This window comes from Gambusia affinis, linkage group LG21 (assembly GCF_019740435.1).
Source record: "Gambusia affinis linkage group LG21, SWU_Gaff_1.0, whole genome shotgun sequence".
NCBI classification, from domain to species: Eukaryota; Metazoa; Chordata; class Actinopteri; order Cyprinodontiformes; family Poeciliidae; genus Gambusia; species Gambusia affinis.
Window position 1 is genome coordinate 16,913,617 of NC_057888.1, and position 25,698 is coordinate 16,939,314.

Below are 25,698 nucleotides of genomic sequence, written 5' to 3' on the forward strand. Positions count from 1 at the left end.
GGATGCGGACCGGGGGGGGGGGTGCGCGCGTTGTGAGGATCGAGGGGGGGGGGGGGTGCATCTCGCATTTTTTTTCAGACGGGGTGCCGGCTTGCTGCGGGCCGATTCTAATAATAAATCAAGATCATCCCAGGGGCCGTAGAAAATCTTCTCGCGGGCCGGATGTGGCCCGCGGGCCTTGACTCTGACATATGTGGTTTAGAAGGCTGCCTCTTCTAAAGACAATGACAACATATTCAGTTTTTTTGTGTGTCAGTATAATGAAATAAGAGAAACTGCTTCACAGATTTGACCTTGTAACTGTTATAAAGACTTCTTGCAATCTAACTTAGCATTTGGCATTTATTGCTGGAGGTTGAAGGAAGACTTGAATTTTTGAAAATAGATCGCAGGACAAAGTGTCTGATCTCATTCTAGCGCTTAATTACACAAGATGATTAAATATCTACCTCATTTTGAGCAATGGTAAAAAGGTTCTGTGAGTTCAAATTGTGGGCAGAGGTAAAATGTTAGTTGAGAAGAAGCGTTTGACTTTACAGATTAGGAAAACGGCAAATAACGTTTCAGATTCAAACCCTCAGCTGAAGACGAGACAGTCGGTAGAAGATGCTTTTTTGCGAGTCGGATGTTTTGCAGTGAAAGGCAGATCGCCTCAGAGAGACTGAATCAGGTCATTCTTGCCACCTTTCTGCACCTGCTCTGCTTGGACTCCCAGTCAGAAAGGTTTATCAGGCTCCTTTCAGCTTGCCGCTGACACGCAGCTCCCAATCTGGCGCTTCCAGACAGGCCGCTGCTCATCCAATCCTGCGCCGCGCCCCTGACCCCACAACCCACCTCACCCTAAATTGAAAAATGCAATATTAAGTTATAAAACAATACCTGAGAAGAATTACATGAAGGTATAATCCAAAAAGTGCATGATTGAAAATGGATTAGTGGGGAGGGGAAACGCAGGGCGCACAGTTTGGTGGATTTGTACTTTGCTCGCGGGCTGAGCGTCGTCTGCCTCAGGCTGATTGGGAATCGGGGCCATCCCGTTCAGATTTACGTGCCGCCTTGTGCGATTTGGGATTTACTTTCTTAACAGGCGCCAACCAAATCCATCCTTGTTGTGTGCTGTGTGCGTGTGTGTGCAAGTGTGCGTGTGTGTGTGTGTGTCCGTCCAGCGGAGTCACGCCTCGGTGCTTTCAGCTGGATGCTTTTCTGATAGGCAGCGGCTTCCTCAGCCAAGCTTTTCAGCTCTGGGCTAGAATAAATACCAGTTCTGTTTCTCATTTGAATAAGTGTACGCTCCTATTACTCTCTCCAGGAATAAATACGCAGGGACAAACAGTACGCCGGTCTGGAGTTATTTTGAGGGGACGAGGAGTGGCCACAAGGGTCAGTTCTTGTTGCTAACGATAATGATGACGAACAGTGCGGTCTGCCGCTCGAGCCAGATTAGCTTTTGTCAATAACATATCGCTAATTTGTCCTCGCAGGATATGCTGACAGAAATATTGGTTACTGTAACTGACGGTGGGAATTGAATCCCACTGCCTAATTTGCGGCATTATTAGCTTGCAAGGATGAATGAGGGGCCATGATTGGATGATGTTCGCAACCGGAGTCTAGTCAGCTTTCAGCGGGAATTGATTTATAAAATAAAGCGAGAAATGTTTTTGGGTTTTTTTTTACCTTTTGTTTTAAAAAAACCCCAGCTTTGTTTAAGAAAACCCTGTAAGACTACACTTAGCCGAGGTCATTCATACCCGACAGGCTTTGATTCATTGGGGTGGGGAGAAATGTCCTCCTAAAACATTTTTAAAGACAAACTATACGGGTCAATCCAAGAATAATTCAAATCACTTCATTCTATTACATTCCAAGTAAAAGCATGCAATTTCTTCTAATAACGCAGTGACATCATCAAAGATTTGAACACGTACACCCGATTTGTGAAAAGTTGTGTTGATGCAATCGGTGTCAACAGGTCTGTCAGTGGCTTCAAATTATAAACCATCTGACCGTCTTTAAAATGTTTTCTTTTTTTTTTTGAGCCTATTGTTGTGTTCTTCTAAAGAGTGTAGAAATATGTTCACAATATGTTAAATGTAATGAAAAAAAACCCACTGGAAGCACAAATGGGTCATTTACTGTTACACCAAACTTTGTATTTTACACACAGGAGAGCCATATTGGATTGGATTGACTGAAGGTAAAATGCATTAACTTCCCTCACATTAAAATATCATACTTGCGTAGGCAATTTTTTTTAAGTGTCCTAACGTATTATAGGTATTGTGCGCATCCCACTTTTTCATACAATAAAATAAGTGGGTGAATCCTCTAGTAAGCTTAGAATAAAGCAAAGAGTTAAAAGACATTCAAGGAAACCAGGCAATTCAGCTTCATTTAGGGAACCGAAATTAGATCTCCAGTCTTGGTATCATATCTCATATGCTCCAAACACAGAGAATTATGAGCAGAGAAAAGACTTTCACTTGTTGAAAAATGTAAATAAAATAAAAAAATCCTTATTATGGGTGCTAAATAATCTTCCAATAAAAATGCACTAATATACGTATTTTAAAAAAATGACCCGAGGGTGATTTGCAGCCAAACGACAATTGTTTCTCAAGTTTGAGAAACAATTGTTCGAAATCCAAAGAGAGGATTATTTGTTGCACTTCTTCCTCTTTAGATGCTCCTGTCTTGTTCTCCGGCTGTCCAGTGAACAATGGGCGTTGAAATCAGCTAGATTAAGCACATAGCCTATCGATTGGCCCCTAAATTGCTATGTGATGCAACACAAATAATCCCATTTCAAGTACCAACACTTCTTTCTAATGGTTTCCAAATTATTTGAGGCAGGAATGAATCACAATTAGTTTAGAATCTACCAGCGGAGAGTGGCCATGCATGCGAGAGTGGGATTGTCCACTTGTCAGTGGCTGCCTGCTCTGCGGTTGACATTGCCATTCTCTGGTCACCTTCCTTTGTCCTGCCTGATGGTCCTTTTATTCCACCATTGCAAAGATATTAAGTCAGTACAGGTATACGATAGGCAAATTGCAACTAAATAACTTTATCTCAGTGGAAAGTTAAAGAATCTGTCTGGCACAAAGACTTACACAAAACGATTCACGTGCCTTTCTAACTTCGGAACAAAGTTTTAAGAGAAAAGTCTTGATTCTGAAACCAGACCGGCTGGAACATGTACAGCAAAAAAGCTCATCCCCATGAGATCCTGGATTTTTTGCCAGTTAAATACCCCCAACACCCATGGCTGTGACAAAAGGATTATTGCCAACGGGGTTTTCTGCTCACGTCCAGCCAACACTGGGAACAAACCAGAGAATGTGGAGGTCTTTCTTTGGTTATAGAAGAACAGGATTTCTTTCAAAAGTACTTTTGATAACCCTCACAAAATGCCTCAAGAGACAGTCATTTATTACCTGCCAATCAACACAACACATGCCAACTAGACAGCCATACTCCATATTATCAGTCCCTCATAAACTGATATGTTCCTTGGCTAGAACCAGAGCCGTAGTTTAACTATAAGTCAGAACCTCTTTGCCCAACACTTTTAAAAATGTGCAAATAGGTACAAGGAAAGCAAAAGTGCCAAGAAAAAATGAATCTCCTGCTGCTACTTTGGAAAGAAAAAACCCATTGTTGACCCTATGTCCATCATTCTTTTTATATAAAAAAAAAAATAGCAGCTACTGGTTTATGTGAGCATTTAAACAGTAACGACTTGTTTGAAGAGCTTCTGTCAGGTATCAGAGCCATCGTAGCACGTAGGCAGCACTACTGAAAGTCACCCGAGACATTCTCATTGCCTCAGATAACAGAATTACGTCCATATCAAACTGTCAGAGTTCAATCATTGATAACACAATTATCTTAGCATGGTTCAGACATGCTGTAGGGATCAAGGGAGCAGAACTCGGCTGGTTGATGTCGCATGTATCCAACAGATTCCAGACTGCTTAGGCAAATGATACGTATTTACACTCTGGGGTTTACTTGTGGAGCACCACAGGGTTTAGAACTCAGACCAGTTTTCTTTACTTTATGCTTCCACTTGGTAAAATTGTTATCAAGTGGTAATACCAATAATGAGCTTGCAATTATTTTCCCAATAGATAAATAATGGATTTGCTCACAGTGAAATAAAGAAAGTGTACTTCAGATCATGATCGCTTTAAGACAGGGGTTTTCAAAGTATGAAAGGGTGAGCCCCCCTCCAAGGAGCCCAATGCCTGCTGCGCCCTGCGGAGGGTGGGTGTAAAAACTCCGCCTTCAGCCCCCGCTCTGGCCAAAACCAGTGATGGCATAGTTACTTTGACTACTGATTACTCCTTGAAAAAGTAACTTAGTTATATTAGTGATTACTTGACTTGGAAAGTAACTAAGTTACACTAAAAGTAACTTTTTAGTTACTTTCAGCAGCTGCTAACAACAACGCTCTGCCTCCTGTGAAAATCACATTGATCTTTGCTAATACTTAATTGGAAGTTATTTTATAATGATAACATTAACAATGTGTCTCCACTGATAAGGTTGAACTGAAGAGGAGATTGTACAAAAATAAAAAACATGAGTAATTTGTGTGGTCCACTGTTGTCTGGAAAACTCAAACAGGACAAACAAGCACGCTGCCATCTCCCCAGCCTCCAGGTTCTGCGTTACGCCCCTGAGTTTGATGTCGCAGCGCACAGAGCTCCTCCTGCAGCTCCACAGCTCAGATGGCTGCGACACTTACCGTAATATTAATAATTATAACGGTGCTAGTCAGCACTTGCCATTATAACTATTGCCAACTACGGACACGTTTATTCGTGGCTGTTTTCACGTTTATTGCGCTGTTCATATTGGTTTCGATATTTTAGTTTTCTGGAGCGCAACGCGAAGCTCAATGTCATTGAGAGGTAATAAATTAAGTTGACATTAACAAAGACACAGCGGGACGGATCATCCGGGAAATGATGAACAAGGAGAGACTGACTAAAACTACCTCAATGACGGACAAATTCTGGGATTTATTGAGTCTCTGCTTATTTCCAAGCCCAAATGAGCAACTTCACGTTCAAAAACGAACCCAAAAAGGCGCAACCCGCCGCTCATTAAACTTGTTAGCGACTTTTAAAAGATGAAGCCCAAAGCCGCTTATAATAATCGGACTTGGCGACAGAAACTGAAAATAGTTCCAGTTTTTCCACCAACAAAATGCGCATCTCCCTCCATTGTTTACATTTCTGTTGCATAGAGCGTCGGTCACTCGACAAGGCAGCGTGAGGAAATACTGATTAAATAACAAAAGAAGATAGTAACGCATGATAACGCAAAAATGATTTTGATAAGTAACTGTAGTCTGACTACTGGATTTGAAATAGCAACGCGTTAGATTACTGGTTACTGAAAAAGTGGTCCGACGTCAAGTAAGCGTTACTGACATCACTGGCCAAAACATCCTCTAAGGGGAAACATTTCCACTGATCCCGCTCCACACGCGCACCCCACAGTACCAACTTTTTCCTAAATCCACAGAGTTGATCGTGTGCGTAAAAGACGTTTCTCTCACATCAGTAGACAGCAAGTAGATAGCTTTTCCGGTTTACTTTTTCCCTCGCACCGCGCCTCCCCTAAAGTGCTCTGGCGCCCCCCAGGGGAGGCGCGCCTCACACTTTGAAAACCGCCGCTTTAAGATATTGATTTGTTGATTTTGAAGTTGGGTGAAAAAATAATAAAGTAGGAAGTTTCGAACACCAAATCTGTTTCTGACATTTAGCCACAGAGCTGCTTTTATGTTTCCAGAAGTTTTTAAAGGCGACAGAAGCCATAAAAAAAAAAAGAGAGAAAAAGTGCATCCTGGCTTTACGTCAGCGTTCATGCTATCTGCTACAGTTACAACATGTTGTCCTTCCTTCGACCTGCGAGTAACACAATATTGCAAAAGAACAAAATAATAAGGCACCTACAGAAATAGCTGAACACTGTTTGATCCAACGTTACAGTTATGATCACTTTTTTCCCAGCAGAAGGTAAGATGAGATTCATGTCCAGACGTTTCACGGTTACATTCTCAGGACGTTGGTGGAATTTTATTTGTTCGAATTTATTTGGGGGAAAAAAAAATAAAAAAAAGTCATTGTATATCTGAATGAAAAAGCGATTGTATTAGAATGAAATACTCATTTAAACACAAGTTATGAACTCAAAATAACCTTTCCTGCATATTGTTTTCCTATGAACATAAACAGGACAAACAAGCACGCTGCCATCTTGTTCTTTCTTTACCCAAAACGACTAGAATCGCCTAAAATGATCAGTCATTTCACTTGGATGAACATCAATAAGGTTGGCGTTTCAAACCAGAGTTTCAAAGTAAAGTGAAGGATTGACAGTCTAACCTGAGACCATGTTGTAATGCGTTCACAACATTGAAACTAAATCTGAGAATTTGATTTATTTAGAGATTTTCTTACAAGTGAAACAGATTTTTTTTGCCTTTACATATTGACTTTGGGAACTTCATTCTATCGAGCATTGTGTAGAACAGAGGACTGTAGCCATTAACCAATATGACATAGACCATTTTAATTGGTCATGTCTGTACAGAAGCTAAAATAATTACGATGAGACTAATATTATAAGCAAGCTCTTTCTTTGTAATGGAAACGGCCCTATTCTATTCAAATGTGTGCTGGGTTTTTTTTCTTGCAGAAGAGATTTCTTATTTCTCAAACCTAAAAGCCTGGATAAAATTAATAGATTTTAGATCTGGCAAAGAAAGGTCGCATATTAAATAATTCAAATTCAGATTCTTCCCTTTCACTTTTTGGCTCTGGACAAATTTCCATCAGTAGGTTCAAGTGCAAAACTGGCAGTCTGCTTTTTAAAGGTTGGTGACCTCTGGATGAGATGAGTCTGTGGAGCTTCATTTTTACAAGAAGTCAAACTTGTATTAGCAAGGAATAACGTGTGCCAGCTCTGTTCGGGTACAGAGGAGTTCAAGATGGAACAATCGTTGAGTGAAACCAATCGTGACTCAACTGCAAATCTTCCGACCCATTTTATGAATCTATCGCCATCTTATTTAACAGTTATGTATATTTTTTCTTCAGCCCCACTGAAACAACACTTTCTAAAAAAAATAAATTTGTTTTTACTACAATTACAGACGGAAGTCTGTCAGGCTGTGTCTTTGCATACATGGAGTGAGTTTCTGCTTCCACCACCACTGAGTCGAGTGAATTTCTAGTAAAGCAGATGAAATCTGGGAAAAAAAACATTCACAGGAACCTGAAAACTTTTGGTGCCGTTTTCAAATATCCCCATTTCTTCACAGTAAACTTAGTAAATAGTTGCTTTTTATAGACAGTTGCCACTGACACTGAAACATCCCAAAGGCGGGTGTGAACTCAGATGCACTCACTGCAGACTCTTCCTTCTCAAAACTGTACAAAATAGGGAACAAAATGGCAAACAAAACAGCCTCCTGTTGTAGATGCACACACAGACAGCACAAATATATAGAAGACCCTTACGGTTCATAAAAACCATTTTGAAAGGTTAAATTTACACACAAAGATTAGGCATGTATGACTTTTTTCATCAACATTTTATTGGGTTAAAATAAGCATTAATGTTTGAATAAAACCTGTGCTGCTGATTAAATCAAATTGTAGCAACTGCATAAAATCTTATATATATATATATATATATATATATATATATATATATATATATATATATAGGTACTTTAGGCATAAGAAATTAGTAAATATAAGAAATTGACAGATTTTTAGCATATGTAACATTGAATGTTAATGGTTTGTTTCAGGTTTATTGCAGCCATTATTTTCACCACTTTATCAATCCAGTGAGTAGAACTATAAATATGAAAAATCAAAAGTAGTTTGGGCAAGAAAGTATAAAGATGGGTGAAACTGTTTGAGTTCATACTAAAATCCCACTATGGCTGAGGTTCGGCGGTCCAGTCAGGTATGGAAAAAGTCTTAGACTGTCTTTTTTGCTCGCCTATAGTGTAGTCCACATGGATACATATGTGTCTGGAGCTGTCCTCGGAGGGAAACATGCTAACCTCTCCGCTAACCGGCGTGTCCTGCACCACCTCCACGGGGGAGTCCAGGTACAGCACTGCCTGCTTCCAGTGGGTCTCCGGCTTGAACGGAGACGTGGACAGAACGAGCGAGTGCGGTTTTTCCGGGCAGGGAAAAGTCACCGTGAAGTAGACACAGAAAGCGTTCACCGCAGCCGAGCCGAACGACTCGCACGTGAAGCGGCCCTTCACCGTCCGCAGCTCCTCCGCCGTCACCGAATGCAGGTCGAGCTCGGCGAAGCGGGCCGGGTGGGAGAGCACGTCCTCCATAGCCACGGGGCTCACGGTTATGTCCGAATTCTTAATGCACCTCCGAGCGAAGTTGGACATGCAGGACATGTCGACGCCGTACTGCTCTTTGACGGTGTACCAGAAGTACAGGCGGTCCTCCACTACTGGGTCGCTTATGGGGGTAATGTAGATCTCGGCTCGGCTCGGCAGGATGAGTCCGCCGGCCTTCAGCCACCTGTCGCGAGCGTAGAGCACCGAGTTGAGCATGGACTCGTGCAGAAGAGCGTAGCCCATCCACTCGCTCACTATCACCTCCACCTTCTCCGGCAGCTCCACCGTCTCCACCGTACCTCTTATGACTTCCACTACGTCCTCTACGTTGTTCTGCTTCACTATTTCCACCGCCTGCTCGGCTATGGAGCAGGCCTCCACGGCGTACACCTTCTTAGCGCCAGCTTGAGCGCAGAAGATGCTTAAAACGCCGGTTCCTGCTCCGACATCCAGCACCACTTTACCTCTAATCAACTCGCTGTTCTTTAAAATAGCCGTCCGGTAGGTGCTGGTCCGGACGTGGTCTGCTATCATCTCTTCATGTATCGTCACATCGGAATAGCTGTCAAAATAAAACCTGTCCTGTCGGGTTTTATCTAGTTTTCTCTTCTTTCCAGCATAAGACATCCTCCTTCTACCGTCGTGTGTTGCTACTACTTTGTTGCGGTGCTTCCGCATTGTCGAATCTGGGACTTGTAGTTCTTTATTGAGCATGATGAGGGCCATACGATAAAAGCTGGACTACAATTACCACAAGCAAACGGGATTCTAGTTGCGTTTAGGTGGCGCACTAGAGTTCCTACCTGAAAATTTTAATAATGAAAACAAAAAATATGCATTCTTAGTTTTCTTAATTCTTCTATTTTAAAGACTAAAAAAGAAAAAAATTATAAAACAACATAAAAACAACCAATATAAGATTTGGAAAATCAATGCATTAATATTTATAATACAACATCTATCTATCTATCTATCTATCTATCTATCTATCTATCTATCTATCTATCTATCTATCTATCTATCTATCTATCTATCTATCTATCTATCTATCTATCTATCTATCTATCTATCTATCTATCTATCTATCTATCTATCTATCTATCTATCTATCTATCTATCTATCTGATGTAGTATTTATTTTCTAAATCTTATTTTGACAACTATATGTATTAATCCAAACTTTCTTGCAGTCAGAACAGGTTGTGTAAAAATGTAAGCTAGATTTGATTATTCATGTTTGCAATAAATGCTCATCAACAAGCAAAGACTCCTAAATATATCTGCCCATTGTTAAGCAGATTTCTATACACATTTTATTTCTGTGCGGTCTGTCTTCTTATGATGAAAATTAATCATAAAGCAAATCTGTGAATTAAATATTTTGTATTATTTTGTTCTAATAAAACAAAAACAAAAATTATTCAGCAACACCATTGAACTGGGCATGGGCAGATACAAGGTCTTCTTTTGAGTAAAAATAACACTACTTGATCGAATGTAATGGAAATCAGAGAAGCAACACTTATCCAATATTTTGCTGGTGGAATTATATAAACTGTTATTGGTATAGGTGCAAAATCTGCTAACATTTACTTGTTATTTAAATTTTTAGATGTCGAGACGTTTCAGACTCTAGAGCTGGTAAATTCAAATAAGATAAAGTTACTAAATACGGTTAACAAATTTTTGGTCTCCTGCTTTGGTTTTGTTTATTTTTTGCTTATTTTAATCCACCAACTCCTACAATATGGTCATTTTAAAAACTTTAAGCAAACTTTATAGTAGGAAAAAAAATTTTTTGATCAGTATCTGACTGGGTGCAAAGTTGCTCTGTATTTTAAATGATTATGTTTTAAAAAAAAACAAACAAAAAACAAAACAAAACTACACACTTCAAAACCAGCATCAGAATGTTGATTCGGCACCTAACGTCGCCGCTTTTCAGAGGTTACCCGTATCTCAATACACTCGTATATCTGAAAAGATGTTTATGGCACATCTTCAGTGTCCGTCCTGTAACTGCAGAACACAAAGGGCTCGTTTTCATTTCAGAACCTTCCCCAACGGCGCAGCCGGCAGAACACAGCTGTTTGTGGCTTGGCTCAGCCCCTGTGGGACTCTCTCCACTCCGTTTCAGAGATCTTTGGCAACCCCCCTCTAAAAAAAAACAAAAACAAAAAAAAAAACAGACGCAGGACAAACGAGAAGGAACTGTATCCATTTTCATGAAGAGGAAAAACCGAACAAAGAAAGCACTGGTGTTGAGAGGAGGTGGAAGATGCCGGCTGGTTGGTGCCTTTCAACTCTGCCCAGTTTAACACATGACAAAGAGAATGTGATTGAAATGCAGGACAAACAGAAAGCTTCGTTCAGCGCCTGGAAGGGATACACTGAAACTACACACTTCAATGTATTTTACTGAAAATGTATGCAATAAACCTGCGCAAAGGCCTGCATGCAGATGAAGTTGAAGAAGAACGAGGATGAGGTTTTCCTCTATCTATTCTTTATTTTCTTTTTTTACAAATACAAATCTGGAGGGAGTGGTATGTATTTGTATTTAGCCCGCTTTACATTACTTTGACATTGCTAAATAAAATCAACAACAAGCAGCTGCATTTGAAAGCCACATAATTGGTAAACAGTGTTCACCTAATTGTGATTTAATCTCAGAATACAGTTGCAGTGAAATTATAAATCAAAATTGAAGCTGTAGTATCCTGTTGCTCAGCAGGTGAAGAAGAAAACAAACATAGCAAACACTGAGCATGGTCGTGGGCCGTGGCTCAGTGATGCTGTGGGACTAGCTCTCTTCCTCTAACACTAGAAACCTACAGCATTTGGAAGATACTATGGATTCTATAAAGCAAAAGGAAATCATGTCATTAGTCGTCTGAGTTCAAATCTATGAAAAAACTGATTCAATTTGGAAGACGTTCCAGCACTGAAACCCATGAATGACAGAGAACTATTAGCCTTTGCCTACAAATGCTAACAGAAGCTGGTGTCTGATCTTTTTAAACCTGTATTCGTTTTTAACATAAAGGCACCTTTTGTTGTATTTTGACAATCCACTTATAATATTAACTTTTTCAAGCTATTAAAATGACTTTTCTTTGTACGACCAATTTCATTTTGTGGGTTTATGCTCTTCGTTTACTGGTATTGTCGAAGAGTTTTCGGTGCAATTTTAACTGCAGCCGGAACACGGCAGTGATGGCGTTGTGCTATCGCAATTTTTGTTCTTATCCTGCAAAAAATACAGCCAGAGGTGGCTGTGATGAGACAAAAAGATAATGTAAATCAAGTTCACGGGATGTGAATACTTTCACAAACCATTGTGAATACCTGCGTGTTATGACTTGGGGATAGCTGGGTGTTTGTACTTGGATGCACTTGAATCCACAATATGGATTTCATTATTGCAAACTATAAACCAGAGAAACGGCCAATATGGTTTCAGCTTGAGTAATCAAAGAGAGGCAAACATCCAGGGAAAGAGACCAAACTCGTCGTGGCAAACACCGACTCTGCATTCTTAGCGCTCACTTTCTCGCTGTTGGATGCGATTTTAGTGCCGAATCAGACACACAATAATACGCGGCGTAATCTATAAAGAAAAAAAAAAAAAAAGAAGAGCCAAACATCAAAGCTGGCCCCGTTCCGCGGGACACGGACAACGAGGCAAAGGCAAAGTGTAAATATACAATAGGACGGATAAGTCCAACGCTAAACACAGACCGAGGCAGCTGGCAGGAGGGGGTTTGCAGGTGTTGCAGAACAAACAGACAAGCAGCTGTTGATTTTCCTCTCTTCCTCTCCGGCTCTTTGGCCAGAGCGCTGCCAGGTCCAGACACGCAGCCAACACCCGCCTGCCAAGGAGACGACGACCACGGCGGCCGCGGCTTTCTTTTATTCCTCGGATGTGATGCGTGCGCGTGAGCGCGCGTGTGTTTATCTGCAGTCAAGAGAAATCAGCTGCTTTCTGCAGGTGAACCAGATATGGATCGCAACATGGTTCGGACGTATCTGCATGAGAACAAACCACACAGGTCATGAGAAACGACATGAGCGATGTCCTCCTTGTATGTGTACAAACTGTTCGGTGTTATATTTGAAATAAGCAAAACAGACCACATGAAAAGATGTCAGAATAATAAAAAAAAAAGATTCTGGAGTCTCTTGCAGACAATAATAAACAATGTTGTTGCATAACATTGTTTGGGTATGATCATACCCATAAGTTTCTCTCATATATTTTAATTTACACCAACAAATTTCAATGTATTTCATTGGGAATTTGTAACAAAACTGAAATTACGACTAAATTGCGTAACAGGAGGGAAATGGCAGAAAGTTCTCAAATGTTTTTACTTATAAAAGTCTGAAAAGAGTCTCTTGATTTAAGTATCCCAAAATAAAAATCCACCTCAACTGTCAGACATCAACGATTTCTAGAGTTAAATGTCTTTTATTTAGTCTACGTGTTAATAAATCTGATCAGAAAATCAGAGAACAAAAAGCTTCATGGAAGCAGTTTGGATTTTTCAAGCATGCATAATTTTGCTCCCACTGTACAAATATGCTAATATTAAAATACAAATATACACAAAATTCTGTGCTCATGACAGTGTGGAAGACAATTCAAAGAGACTTTTGCAAGGGACTGTAAGCGCTAGTGACATTCATAAGACAGTCATAGAGAAACGCCTTGTCTTCAGTCAGAGGCGTCTTCAAATTCGCTGCAATAAACACCGCTACAGGAGATCCTACCTGCCCACAGCCACAGCCGTCTACAATAACTCTTTAAACAATTTCAAAGCAATATGATTTACAACATTCAAATTTCCCTTTGGGCTCAATAAAATACTTTTGAACTGAACTGGATAAAGTTGCATACATGTAAAAGTGAAGCAACTGTTGGAGGTTTGCACGGCCTTATGCTCACCATGACACCGCCTCACACTCACACGTGTCTAAGCTGGACCTGATCTGTGTACATGCCAGGCACAGAGTGTAGAAGACATACACAAGCAGGAGGGTATCCGGCCTCAGCCATCACTTTAGAAGCCATGATCACCCATTTTAGAGGAAGGCGGGCGGCTGAGAAACAAATACTAAGGAGCAATGGCTTCATATTGATCCCTGTTCCCGGGGATCAATATTGTGCTGCTTTGATATCTCTCTGCCAGACACAGAGCCCGCATCTGTAAATGCCGGTGTGTCATAACACACATTTTTTATTCAACTCCTTATTCGCCCAGCAAGCAGAGCCGATCTCGAGCAAAAACTGGGTTTCACGCGCCGATCCATTTGGACGCTTCCTCCAAGGGTGTGTTATCTTGTTTTGCGCTTTGACATCTTCCCGCACGGACAACGGTGTGTGTGTGTGTGTGTGTGTGCGTGTGTGTGCCGGTGCTTATCAGTGGAAAGGTTTTAACAATGGGTGGAGGAAAAATTTTCAGCTCCAGGAGTTTCCTTCGATTTGGTGGTGAAAACATCTCAGACCCACCATTCTTCCGTTCGACCAATCAGGATCTTGACCTGTCATTTCAGACTCCCAGTAATCAGCTCGTTAATTACATCCCCTCCTCCCCCCTGCCCCGTTCCCCTTGCGATTCCTTTCCCCTATGCTTCACAAGTATCTGTTACATTAGCCTGCAATTAGATTAAATTACTAAGTACAACCTGCACATGACAGGAATTATGGCTGCAGCACGGGGTCATAATGCCGACTCCCTGACAGACGCATTATGCAGTTTACAAACTGGTGATATTGTCCTTTTTTTTTTTTTGTTCTTTATATAATGTTGGTTATTTGAGGAGGAGAGTCTGTGCTCATTCTATTAAAAACTCTCTGAGCAGAAATCCAAGCTCTTCTTATTTTCAAAAACAGCTTGAAAGTAAAAGACCTTGCGTTGTCCTGGAGACAAAAGAGAATAAAACTTTGAAAAAAAAAGAAAAGAAATAAAAGATTGATCTGTCAGTCTTTGGGGTCATGGTTTGACATTTTGGGAAGAACACTTGAGCACTTTCTAAATAAAAGCTATACATGTGGATTGTATTGAAACGGTGAGGGTTTGACTTTATGGGTGTTGAAAGCAAAATGTATCGCTAATCTATACGGAGCTACTGATTGGTGGAGCTCGTAAATGTTGGAAAACGCACCCCAGGAATAAATACGCCAAACGCCGTTTTATGGATTACTGGTGTTTAGTTGTTTAGACGATGACTATGAATGTTTGCGAATGTTTCAGAGCGTCCACAGGAGCGCCTCAGTAAATTTGAAAATCCTTCAAAAGTTAATTTATTCCTCTAATTCTCTTCAAAAAGTGAACCTAACAGAATAATGGTCATTGCCAAACAAAAACAGATAATTGCCGAAGTGTTAATGCGGAGTCCAACTGTTTTAATGGAAAGTTTGGTGGAAGGAAAAAAGGTGCAAACAAGATGGTTTACCATGAGAAATCTTGGTCAAAGGTTCAGGGGAGCACACACACACACACACGCACACAAATGTGTGATATAATATAAAATCAAAAAGATTTTACTTGAGTTACTGAGAAAAAAAAGATTGTAAAGCGAAAGAAATTGGTACAATTTCTATTTCATTTGGAAATAAAGTTCCTAGCGGGAGACTATAGAGCTTTAGTACAAGTTGAGGAAAGTCCAAAGTGATATTTTTTTATGTGTTTTTTTTATTTGTTATTTTTAGCTTTATTTTTTTAAGAAAACTGAGAACCAATGAGAGTATCAAGGTGAACAGTTCCCAGCTTCGCCGGTGAAGTGGACCAGATCCTTAATCTCACAAATTGTAAATATTCCCATTACATTCTAAAATACTTCAAAGTTATGGCTTCTCAACGGAGGTTCTTGACACCTTTCTTTCTGTCAATATTAAATCAGGACAAGAGTGATCGTCTCCAATTTGATCATAGACCATTAAAAATCCAACAAAAATTTAATCTCACCTTCTGTAATTTTCCCTGAAAGCCCTATAATTCTCTTATGATGCGCAGCAAGCACGCAACTCGTGGCAAAGGGCAAAAAGCTGCTAATATGCAGAAAGACTTTTTTTTTTTTTTTTCTTAGACACAGGATCAATCCTTTTAGCCAAAGAGAATCGTAGTTTGGTCATTTGTTCAGAATTACACGTGGATGTTAAAAAAGGAAATTTCACATCTGCAGGGAAACATCCTGCATAACCTACAGATTAATTCCTGCTTTGTGATTTTTTTTTCTTTCCTTACGTCTATGGCTGCATTAATATTCTGAGAAATGACTACGTGCTGAATCTGGAAATTATAAACCATATTTACCCCCCAAAAAACAAGCAGATAAACAAAGGGCAATTTGAAAACACTGACAACTTGCGAACGGCAGGAATGGCAAAAATGTAAAAGAGATGCGATATCAGGACACATTGAGCAATTTTCGGCGCAGTCTGAGTGCTTACTTATTCATTGCTTTGCTAAGGTGGCACCACGTCACACGGTGGAGCGCTCTCAACTTCATTTGTGTTTATTTTCCCTTTCGATAAATGGACTCGAGAGGAGGGCCTGTTCTTCTGAGGTGATAAGATCCTCCCGGTTTGTTCTTCGGGGCTGACCTTGGGCGCTGCGGAGTAAAAAAAAAAAACGAAAAAAGAAAACCAAAAAAAAAAAAAAAAAAAAAAAATCGATGATTTTTCAGGGGACAGACGGCTGTGTTCGCTTTGCGTTAGGGCGCTGTGCTTCTTCACCAGACAAGAGTGAGGAGGGGAAAACCTGTTAGTCAGAGCCTGACAGAGGAGGGTTAATCTGAACAGACAGCTGCAGACACACACAGACACAAACAGTGCAGATAATACAGTACGGGTCACCGGCGCTGGCAGATAAAGCTTTATTTACCCCAAATCAATCCTCAGTTTTCTTGAAAGAGGAAGCACATGCAAACAACCTTTTATGCCACGCCATTAAAGCTATTATGCTGCATATTATGAAAGGTAACTGCTGTCTTTTTTTTTTTTTCTTTTAAGCTATCCTCTTCTGAGTGGAAAAAAAAAAACTATTTCCAAGCACCGTTCAGGTGAAATCACTCAATCAGGCTTATTCATATATTACGCACAATACAGAGAGCTCATAGACAATCAGTAATGAAGCTAGTCTGGATTAAAACCTGGCCAAGCTCTGTCAGGCCGGGACAACACATGAGTTTTATACCAAAGACAAAGAATTAACAACAAGTGGAGAGACAGTCTGGTTCTGATGCAGCTGTAGAAAACAACTTCCAACCTTCCACCTGTAACCCAAATAGTTCTTTTGGTGAGAGTTCATAAGCATTTCATATGGCATGACTAGCAGATGTGACCTTATTGTAATTTTTCCATGACACTCTTCTGAGTGGAAAACCAGACGGAGAAAAGCAAATGAGCACCGGAGAACTTTTAAGGACACAATGTTGCGAAGATGGAAACTGGAGTCGTCAATCGTTCAATCATAAAAATCAAAAATCAGCGCTGTGATTAACTTTGTAAGCTTGAAATGTAAATGAAAAAAAAATGCTTTACTGTCTCCAACCAAACATGTCAGTTTTCCAGGTTTTTATATTCAAGAGGGTTTTTTTTTTGTTTTGTTTTTTTAAAGAGTCATTTTGTTTCAAACGTAAATTAGAAATGTTAACTTACAAGCTGGTTGTGGAAAGACAGTTCACCGTTGCAGTAAACAGGCTAACGTTGGCTTTATCCAAACATCCATCACAGTATTTTGTTTAGTTGTACTTTTTATTTGTAAGATTCTTTTGGCGCTAGTAGACTTCTTTAATAGTAATCTACAGAAGGAAAGGCATGCAGCAAAGAAACTCACGTTTGCAACTCTGCATTGTTGACCGCAGTGCAAGACCGTGTAACGCGCTGATTCCAGCAAGGTATCCCTCCGCAGCAGGGAGGCCTTTTAAAATAGTTCATGTTGACAACCCTAATGAAAATGTAAAAAATGCCCAAATGAATTATTTTCTTGCTCTAATTGGATGCAGCAGTATATCTTTCTCGACTAGTAACTTTTTCTTTGTTTGTTCCGCTGCCCTCAAAAAGAAAATCAAACCAAAATCTTTGACTTCATGAAAAATTTGAACTCCTAAAAATATTTTCCAGAATACACAACCACTCAAAGAGTAAAAAGTAGTTTAGACACAAAACATTACACAGAGGCATTAAAGTAAACAAAAACCAAAACACCTTTAGGCGTTGAGGTCGTTTCGAACGCGACTCGTCACGTGCAAAATGGTGCCACCTACTGGATCACATTTCCTCCCCACTGTGTGACTGCTAACATCTGCCGAGGGCGAACCTGCTTCAACAACCAATGATATGAAATAACTTAAAAGTTTTATGAGTCAAGCAACAAAAGGTTATTTTTGATTTGATTGGGGATCTGTTTCATACCCAGGTACCGGAACCAAACAACAACAACAAAAAAGAAAAGAAAAAGTTTTTAAATACCAATTCACAGTTGAATTTTTATACAGCTCTGGAAACCATTGAACTGAACCCCATTGAAAGCCTCATGGTTACCCCACCAAATATTGATTTCTGAACTCTCGATGTAGATATTTACCAGTTCACAGCTCGAAAAAAGCAAATCAAGGTCCTTTTTTAGCTGAAATGTTTCTGGAAAACCACCACTTTCTTCATTATTAGAGTCCTTCCCTTCATGAGGCTGGTGATCCCCCCGCTGCGATGGCCGACTGATCAACTGCGTTGCTTCAAATGAAATCCTGTCGACGGGTCAGATCACATCTGTCCCTGCTTAGAAGGATGTGTAGAACAATTGCACCAGCTTGTACTGTATTCGTCCCCAATGTGTCTTTTGTATTCCGGAGAAAATCACATCCTGGCAGGGTTAGTGCACACAAGCGTGCCATTGTCACTTTTAACGGCAGGCAGATGGACGACCCAACGGATCGACATTGTTTGAAGAATTTGTGCTTTTAATTTAAAAATTAAAACCGATCCGAGGTCGCGCAATAAAATAAGCCTTTTTTGTTTTTTTCTCCTGAATGAAGCGATACTACTTTGTGCTTTACTCTTACCCAGCTGCATTATCAGAGAGCCGCTGACTGAGGGCGGACGGTGAGAGATTTAGCTGTACAGTATTGCTTTCCTCCAACCAAATCAGAAAATCCATTAAAGCACATTAGCACAACTGCTAATTGCAAGGCTGTGTGTGTCTAATTGCACACATTGATCCGTCCACAGCCTTCCCACTGTTCAGATGGAATTGTGAAATTAAAGACCGTAAGTGGACAGATAAAGGATTTCGGTCCGCGCTCGCCTGCAGAATGTCTATCTGATTAAAATAAGTTCCCCCGGTTCTGTTTGTGTAAACCAGAGCTGAGGTTGATCGCCTGCCACTGCGGAGGAATATGTGTTGCTTTAAATCTGCGAAGAACTTTGGGTGATTCAGATGAAGTCGATGTTTTTGCAAAACTTAAAACAAGTGGGGGAAGATGGTAGGATTTTGTCGTTCAACTGACAAAATCTTCTCCGGCGAAATGTAAGCATTTCTTAATACAAACCTACCCGATAAATTAGAATATTAATTGAAAGGCTGATTTATTTTAGGAATTTTATCACTACATGAAACTTGTTATATAGATTAACGACATAGTTGGATGTTTGGCAGCCTTAATTTCTGATAATTATGATTTTCTGTTTAATTAATGAAAACCAATTGAAAATCTATTTTAAGGTTTAAAGGTTGCTATTTTCAAAAGGTACTGTTAATCCGACAAACGAGACTCATTGGGACGCATGTTCTAATTTATTGAATAGAACTGCGTATTACAAGTTGAATCGGCAGCAAGCGATGAAAAATCTTTGGAAGAAAAACAAAAAGTCAAAATACGAATGTTTAGTTTTACGTTTCCTGGTTTACATTTCAAATAAAGCGTTTATGTCAAACGTGGCCTTGCCATTGGAAGCCCTGAGATAAACTGAGTTGTAGCAAGCGTTTTCCAACCCGAATGGTTGCCATGGGAGATTAAAGGGAGCAGCACAACATCCCGGCTTCAATGTTGTGTTGGTATAGATCAGCCGTTCCTTGTCGCCTCTCTGATCCTTGTCCACAGACAGAACATCTCTGGAATCAGCTGTTATGCTTTCCTGAGATCATAGTTTGACCATTGGAGCTGGGGAAATCTGATTTCGACCTCACTTTGGATGAGAAGCGACGGGCGTGCGGCAAACACGAAGCGTTAACAAAATCAATCTGTAGCAAGATTGAATTTTAGCCACCTTCTGGATATTTTTTTGCCACTTTAGATAATTATGAATGACATCAAAGCGCTAGGCTACAATTACAGCATACAGATGTATTCCAGTGTGCTCTATTATTATGAAGTGAATTGACATCTAGAGTCTGACATTTTAAGCGATTCTCTTTTACAAGTCAGCTAAAGCTCGGTACGGTACAAAACATTATTTGTGAAATTATTTGCGGTGTTATATGTTTTCTTGCCACATAGCATCAGTTTATAGCACAATCAAGTAATTATATCACTTTCAGTTGTTATAACATTTTTGCATATCAAATATGGCTTATTAGAAATTAGACTATGTAATTTAACACCTTTAAATTGAGTCTCTGTCTCTTTAAGAAGCTCTAGCTCTGTTCTAATCCTCAACCCTTCAGGAAGTCATCGCAACCACATTCTTCGAACAAGCACATGTAAACGTCCATCGTCAGAAATAGGTCATACAATGAGCTCGGCAGATGTTTGCTAATTGGTGCTGGCTAGTCTGAAGGAGCTGAGTCAGGGAGACGTCGGAGAGGGATGCAGAATGCAGAAGCTCGGCTTGGAAACTGCAGTTGTAACAAACGTTTTCCCAGTCAGGACCAGGTTATCTTGGCAACAGCATACTTGCCGCTGCTCAGGTAGAGCCACTTGACTATGTACTTATTTCCAAACGATTACATCATCTATCTAAAGCAATGCTCTGCACAAGTACCTTCGCTCTGTCGCCTAATTGGCAAGGCAGCGAGTGCCTGAGGGGACATTACACTACATTCCTAAATAGCAACTCTGGCCCACTGAACAGGACATTTAGTGAAAACTGGCCATTCATTGTCCCTGGAGAACCAGTAAGGGGTTTGCCACAACGCGTAGAAGAGAAGTGCAAAGACGTACAATCTGCTCCAGATGACAGGATTGTTGTACGTCGAGGTCCCTGGATGCAGGGGTGATGGCAGGCAGCGCAGCGTGGAGCTATGTCATGTCCCGCTGTATCTTGCTAATAAGCTGTAAGTAAGAGCCTGAGCGCCACTCACCACTTTTTCTCTGTTTTATTAGCAGCATAATAAGGAAACATTCAGCCAGATCAAGTTTCCTTCAAAGGCTGTAGAAAACTCACCCCAACTCGCCTCTCCTCACCGTTCCCCTGCCCTACCCTACCCCTGGAGCTTAGCTTGTTTTCCAGCATTGTTCGGCACGAGACCGAGGGAAATTGCAGGCAGGGCCGCAGCACACTCCCAGTGAACCTGTGTTTATGCAATAAATCAATGGGAACTCATGCTGGCATTTTCCGTCTCAAAAAACAATGTTGCCCAATGTGAGCCGGATGGGGGGGCAGGAGAAGGAGACAAAAAAAAAAAGCTGAAAGTTTCCGCCTTGCCTCAATTGTTCAATTAGTTCATTCGATACATCGTAGCACAAAGAAACACATTTTTGTTTTGTCTTATTTTGGTTTCTCTTTCAGGACTAAAAATTTTAGATTTTGACAGAATTGTAACCTATTCGACTGCGACAGACTGAACCCCGCCTCTCGCCCGGAACGTTACCTGGGGATTGGCACCAGCAACCCTCCCGACCCCATTAGGGACGAAGGGTGTATAGAAAATGGATGGATGGATGGATGTAACCTATTCGAACTGCAATAACATACAGTACATCGGGACGCCTTAGCGTTCTTATTCATGTCGGTTTTTGCATCTCCATTTTAAATATTGTATGTCTCTAAACAGTAGCCAACATTGTAAATAAGCTTCTGTACCCTATTTTTAGTACTCAACACCACTGGTGCCTACAGAAATAAACCAAATAAATGAAATTGCATAACGAATGTTTCTCTGCCTAAAGTACAACAGCATATTAATTTTACTAATAGCTAATTAATGCTTCCTTGAAATTAATATATCCTTTTTGTCTTTGTTTCTGAACAGGCCTCACCCTTATTTCTATGGCAAATGCACCTTGAATGTGAAGGCATGAAAGTCAAGATTTCAGTAACTATATGAGGGAAACAGTTGTTTATTATGTGATATTCCTATCAACATGGTCAAATTCACTGACAAAGGAAGATTAAAGAATACATGAAGTGATTAACTTTGTGTCTGACAAGACAAATGAATGATAATTTATATTTTATTTTTCAGATTCTAAATAAAAAAGGTTTGTTCATAGCATGCATGTGCATATTGTGTTTATATTTTAAGTCACCTTCATTTTGATGAGCATTCACCATGCAAAAAACATGGTTCCACATCTTGTAGGTATCGATCTGCTCACTTTATGCAGACGCTCTGTCTTCACTGACGAAGATTCGCTGGATTGGATCGGAGTGGCTCCAACTGAGGGATAATAATTTATGTTTTACCGTTTTTTTTTTTTCTTTTTCTTAAAAGGTTGAATTGTTCATAATTGTGTAACTGTGTGAACGTCATCATTTTATGAGCGTTAAATAGTCACACGTATTGATAAAATGTCAATACGTGTTTGGCGTATTGACATTATATTCTGATCAACTCCCTTTTAACATTATTTTCCTAATTGGGGTACGCAAAGTATTAAAGTTTTACCCCCACATGGTAATTCCTTAAAAATGGGGAAAAATAATATACATGGTTACTCAAAGTATCGTAAAAATATGATGCCTTGTCCCAGCGCCAAAGACTGTTACTTGGTCTTTTCTCCCATTTCACAAGATGCAGACTTGTGGTGCATAAATTGAACAGACAAAAATGTATGTTTCAGTAAATACTGTATCTCTGTGTTGCAATATCATGTTTTTTACTTGATAGGTAACATTTATTATATAAATGTTTTCTTCGTACCTCGTGAACAGTAAAAACATCAGGACTGGGTTTGCCTTTTAGCTTGTGGCTAGAAAAGCTAGCCACATCTTTCTTCGAACGGTTGCTTTGTTTTTAGCATAAAACATTGTTTACTGTTCTGTCCTGGATGAAATAAACTTGAACTGAATTGAACTGAATAATTTCTTGACTAATTTACAGAAACAAATTATTTTATTGCTGTTGGTTGCCGGAGGGATTTGGCAGTTCCAGTTTGCTCTGAGATGTCACCCTTTGGCTTCTTGGTATGCTGGAGTATTTCACTCGTGGCAAACCTGTGGTGAGATATTTTGTCAGCTGGTTTATCGATGTGCTCTCTTGTGCATATGTCCAACCACTTTTCTTTCTTTTTAAAAAAAAACATACTCAAGAAAATACCACTGGAACCACACTTCTGTGCTTTCCCATCAGCACGTTGCTAAAAGTTGCTTTGACCAGGTTCATAGCAAAGTTTCTGGATGAAACCTGAGGGGGGAAAGAAGAAAGTTCTGGAAAGAGCGTCCGAGTCTAAAACGTGAGTTCAAATATTTCTTTGATAAATTTTTAATCCCCAGTTAACCTTCACGTTCCCCCATATGATCTTAGCTGGACACTGACCGTAAGGCGAAAGCACTAACCACCACGCGATCATCTCGCCTGCAGGATCAAACCTGAATCTTACCTAACCGCGCTCAGGAATGTCAAAATTGTACTGAATTTCGTAGGCTCTCAGTTCAAACCCCACCAACTCAAAGTTTGGACACAAACTAAAGAAAAAAAAGAGAGGAGTGCACTGTGAAGAAGTATAAAATTATTCAAAAGGTACCCAAATGCAGCACAGTTTCACTTTAGATTTCTAATTAAACTGTGTCATCCTGGCAGCAACTTACCTGGTATTTGTTATCAATGATAATGGCTCCGAATGGTGCTTGGTTCTGACCAATAGGAACTTTATTTTATTTTTTTTTTTAGAAACACAAAATGCTTCAGTTCAGCATTCTTACCTTGGCTGAAACTGGTTAAATTGTATTTCTTAGTCTGGGTCAAATGCAGCTGTCAGCACCAGCCTTAATGAAAACATTCCAGCGCAAATTTCTCTCTTTTTTTTTTTTTTTTAAACAAAGTGATGAATAAGCACTTGTTGGTTTTGCTTGTTATGTGCAGGCACAATGTTATTACTTGCAATAAGAAAAGCTAATTATTTTTTTTTCAGTTTTTCGTTGAGAAAAGCATTATTAAAATCTATTTCAGTAATAACTTATCCATGCAGGTTTCATGGGGCAGGTGGTCATCTCCAGCGGTCACTAGGCGACAGGAGTGGAGACATGCACAAGTCTGCTGATCATGAGAAGGGTATACGTTTTTGGTATGTTTAAAGAACTCCTTTTATTTTATTTAAAAATTGCTCATTGTCTTTTGGGTTGTCAGTTCTAATCAGAAGCAAACATCTTAAGGTGTTTTCACCCCTGATTGTCTGGTATTGCAGCATTTGTCACATTTCCAGCTGTGGTTTTCTCACTGCACTCTGTCAAATGATTCAAACAATTGAGAAGCCTGTTTCCCTCTCTGCATGTGGTGGCGCTGCAACAACCACAGAGGAAAATGATACAAAAACCTCTGAGCAAGAGGTTTTTGTATCCAAAAACACAACTTCCTTCTTCATAAATTGTCAACACAAACGGAGTCGCGACAGATTCGCGCGGTTGTAGGATTTCCCTGTCATCTTTGGTGAAAGATTACGAGCCATTTCTCCCGCTGGCGCGGTGTTTCTCAATTCCCGTCCTCACGCCCCCCCGGCCCTGCTTGTTTTAGGTGTTTCCCTTCTGCCACACACCTGAATTTAATATTTTGGCGATTAACAGACTTCTGCAGTTCTTGATGGCCATGCAGTCATTTTGAATGAGCTGTTCTGGAACAGAGACGCATCTTAAAACATGTATTAAAACAGGGGGGCCTGAGGACTGGATTTGAGCGGTAGACCTACACATTTGTTTTGGCTGTATTTACCCAAAATGCCCTGGGTTACAGTTTACTTCCTGCTTCTGGAGTGATCTCCGGTCCACCTGCATTCACGTATGCTTTCAAACACCACCAGAGTTCACTTGAAACTAAATGAAACCTAGATCTGTAGGTGGATGAGCGTTCGCCTGCAAACGCCTCATCAAACGAACCGGACTTTCTAGACAAGTGAACAAGAGTTTGATTAAAGTGGACTAAACAGGACTAGTGTGAAGGAACCCTTATGCTGCATTCAAACCAAACGTGTTTCGCGTGGCCAAAACACGTTTGAACCCTCAAGTTGGACGCATGTGCAAATTGAAGTCAGACTCTTGACCTTTTGCTCTAGACTGGCGTCAAAATCACTCTAGACATGTGTTGGAATGAGCCTTTGTTTTCTGTTGCCATTCTCCCTGCATAATGGTGGATGACACTGAAGGTGACACACGTAGCAGAGTCTTTTTGGTTGACGCTCCACGTTCAGCGGCACAAGTACAGATTTTCCAACTCCAGCACCGGCTGCATTAGACACGTTGGACCTACGTCGAAAGCTCAGAACGCTCAAAATGCTTCAACCACACAGCGCTGGATGCGCGAAATGCACCACGTCCATGTCGACTTGCGTCCACATAGACACTGAACGTAAACCAGACGCTCCTGACGCTTAATTCGCGTTCGGTCTGAACGTTAGTTGAATGAAACTCATTCTAAACGTAAATCTGCCAGAACCATGAATACTTTTGAGTCTATGCTATGACGGCTTTGCATTCACTGACTCCATGTTGTCTTTAACTTCATATTCACATGTGCTTCTGGCTTTTATTTATCCTCAGTAAATCTGAGGATTAGTCGTGACACACCAATTAGTCGTCACAACCCTTACACGGTGAGATGTTCTAAAATTTTTGGATGAGAGATCTGATAAAGCGGGACAAGCTGTCAAAGCTTTTGAACCACTCCTTAACTTACTTTAGTTTTTTCAGAGACAACGAAAACTTCTGAAAGAAGAGGTCTGCAGAAAAGCTTTGGTAAATATAGCTGCTATACTCTATGCATGATAGAATTCCTTAACAGCCTGTTGTGTTTTGAGTTATTTGGCCCCGCTGCAGTGGAAACATGCCGAATGACTCCATGAACATGGCGGCAGCCTTTGTCGCCACACATAATGAGACCTCGCCAACAGCCAAATGAATCGCTGCTTTAATGAATCCCCTTGTTGAA

The 25,698-nt window shown here is 40.4% G+C and overlaps 2 protein-coding genes across 3 annotated transcripts in view; both read right to left on the reverse strand.

The window, feature by feature from the left end:
• The window catches only part of ntng1a (netrin g1a), a 321,235-nt gene that overhangs the window by 145,868 nt on the left and 149,669 nt on the right, over window positions 1-25,698 (reverse strand). The window lies entirely within an intron of this gene.
• Window positions 7,818-9,136, reverse strand: prmt6 (protein arginine methyltransferase 6). Its single transcript, XM_044104588.1, has one exon. It carries the CDS (start codon window positions 9,119-9,121, stop codon window positions 7,967-7,969), a length of 1,155 nt encoding a protein of 384 aa, XP_043960523.1. The 5' UTR covers window positions 9,122-9,136; the 3' UTR covers window positions 7,818-7,966.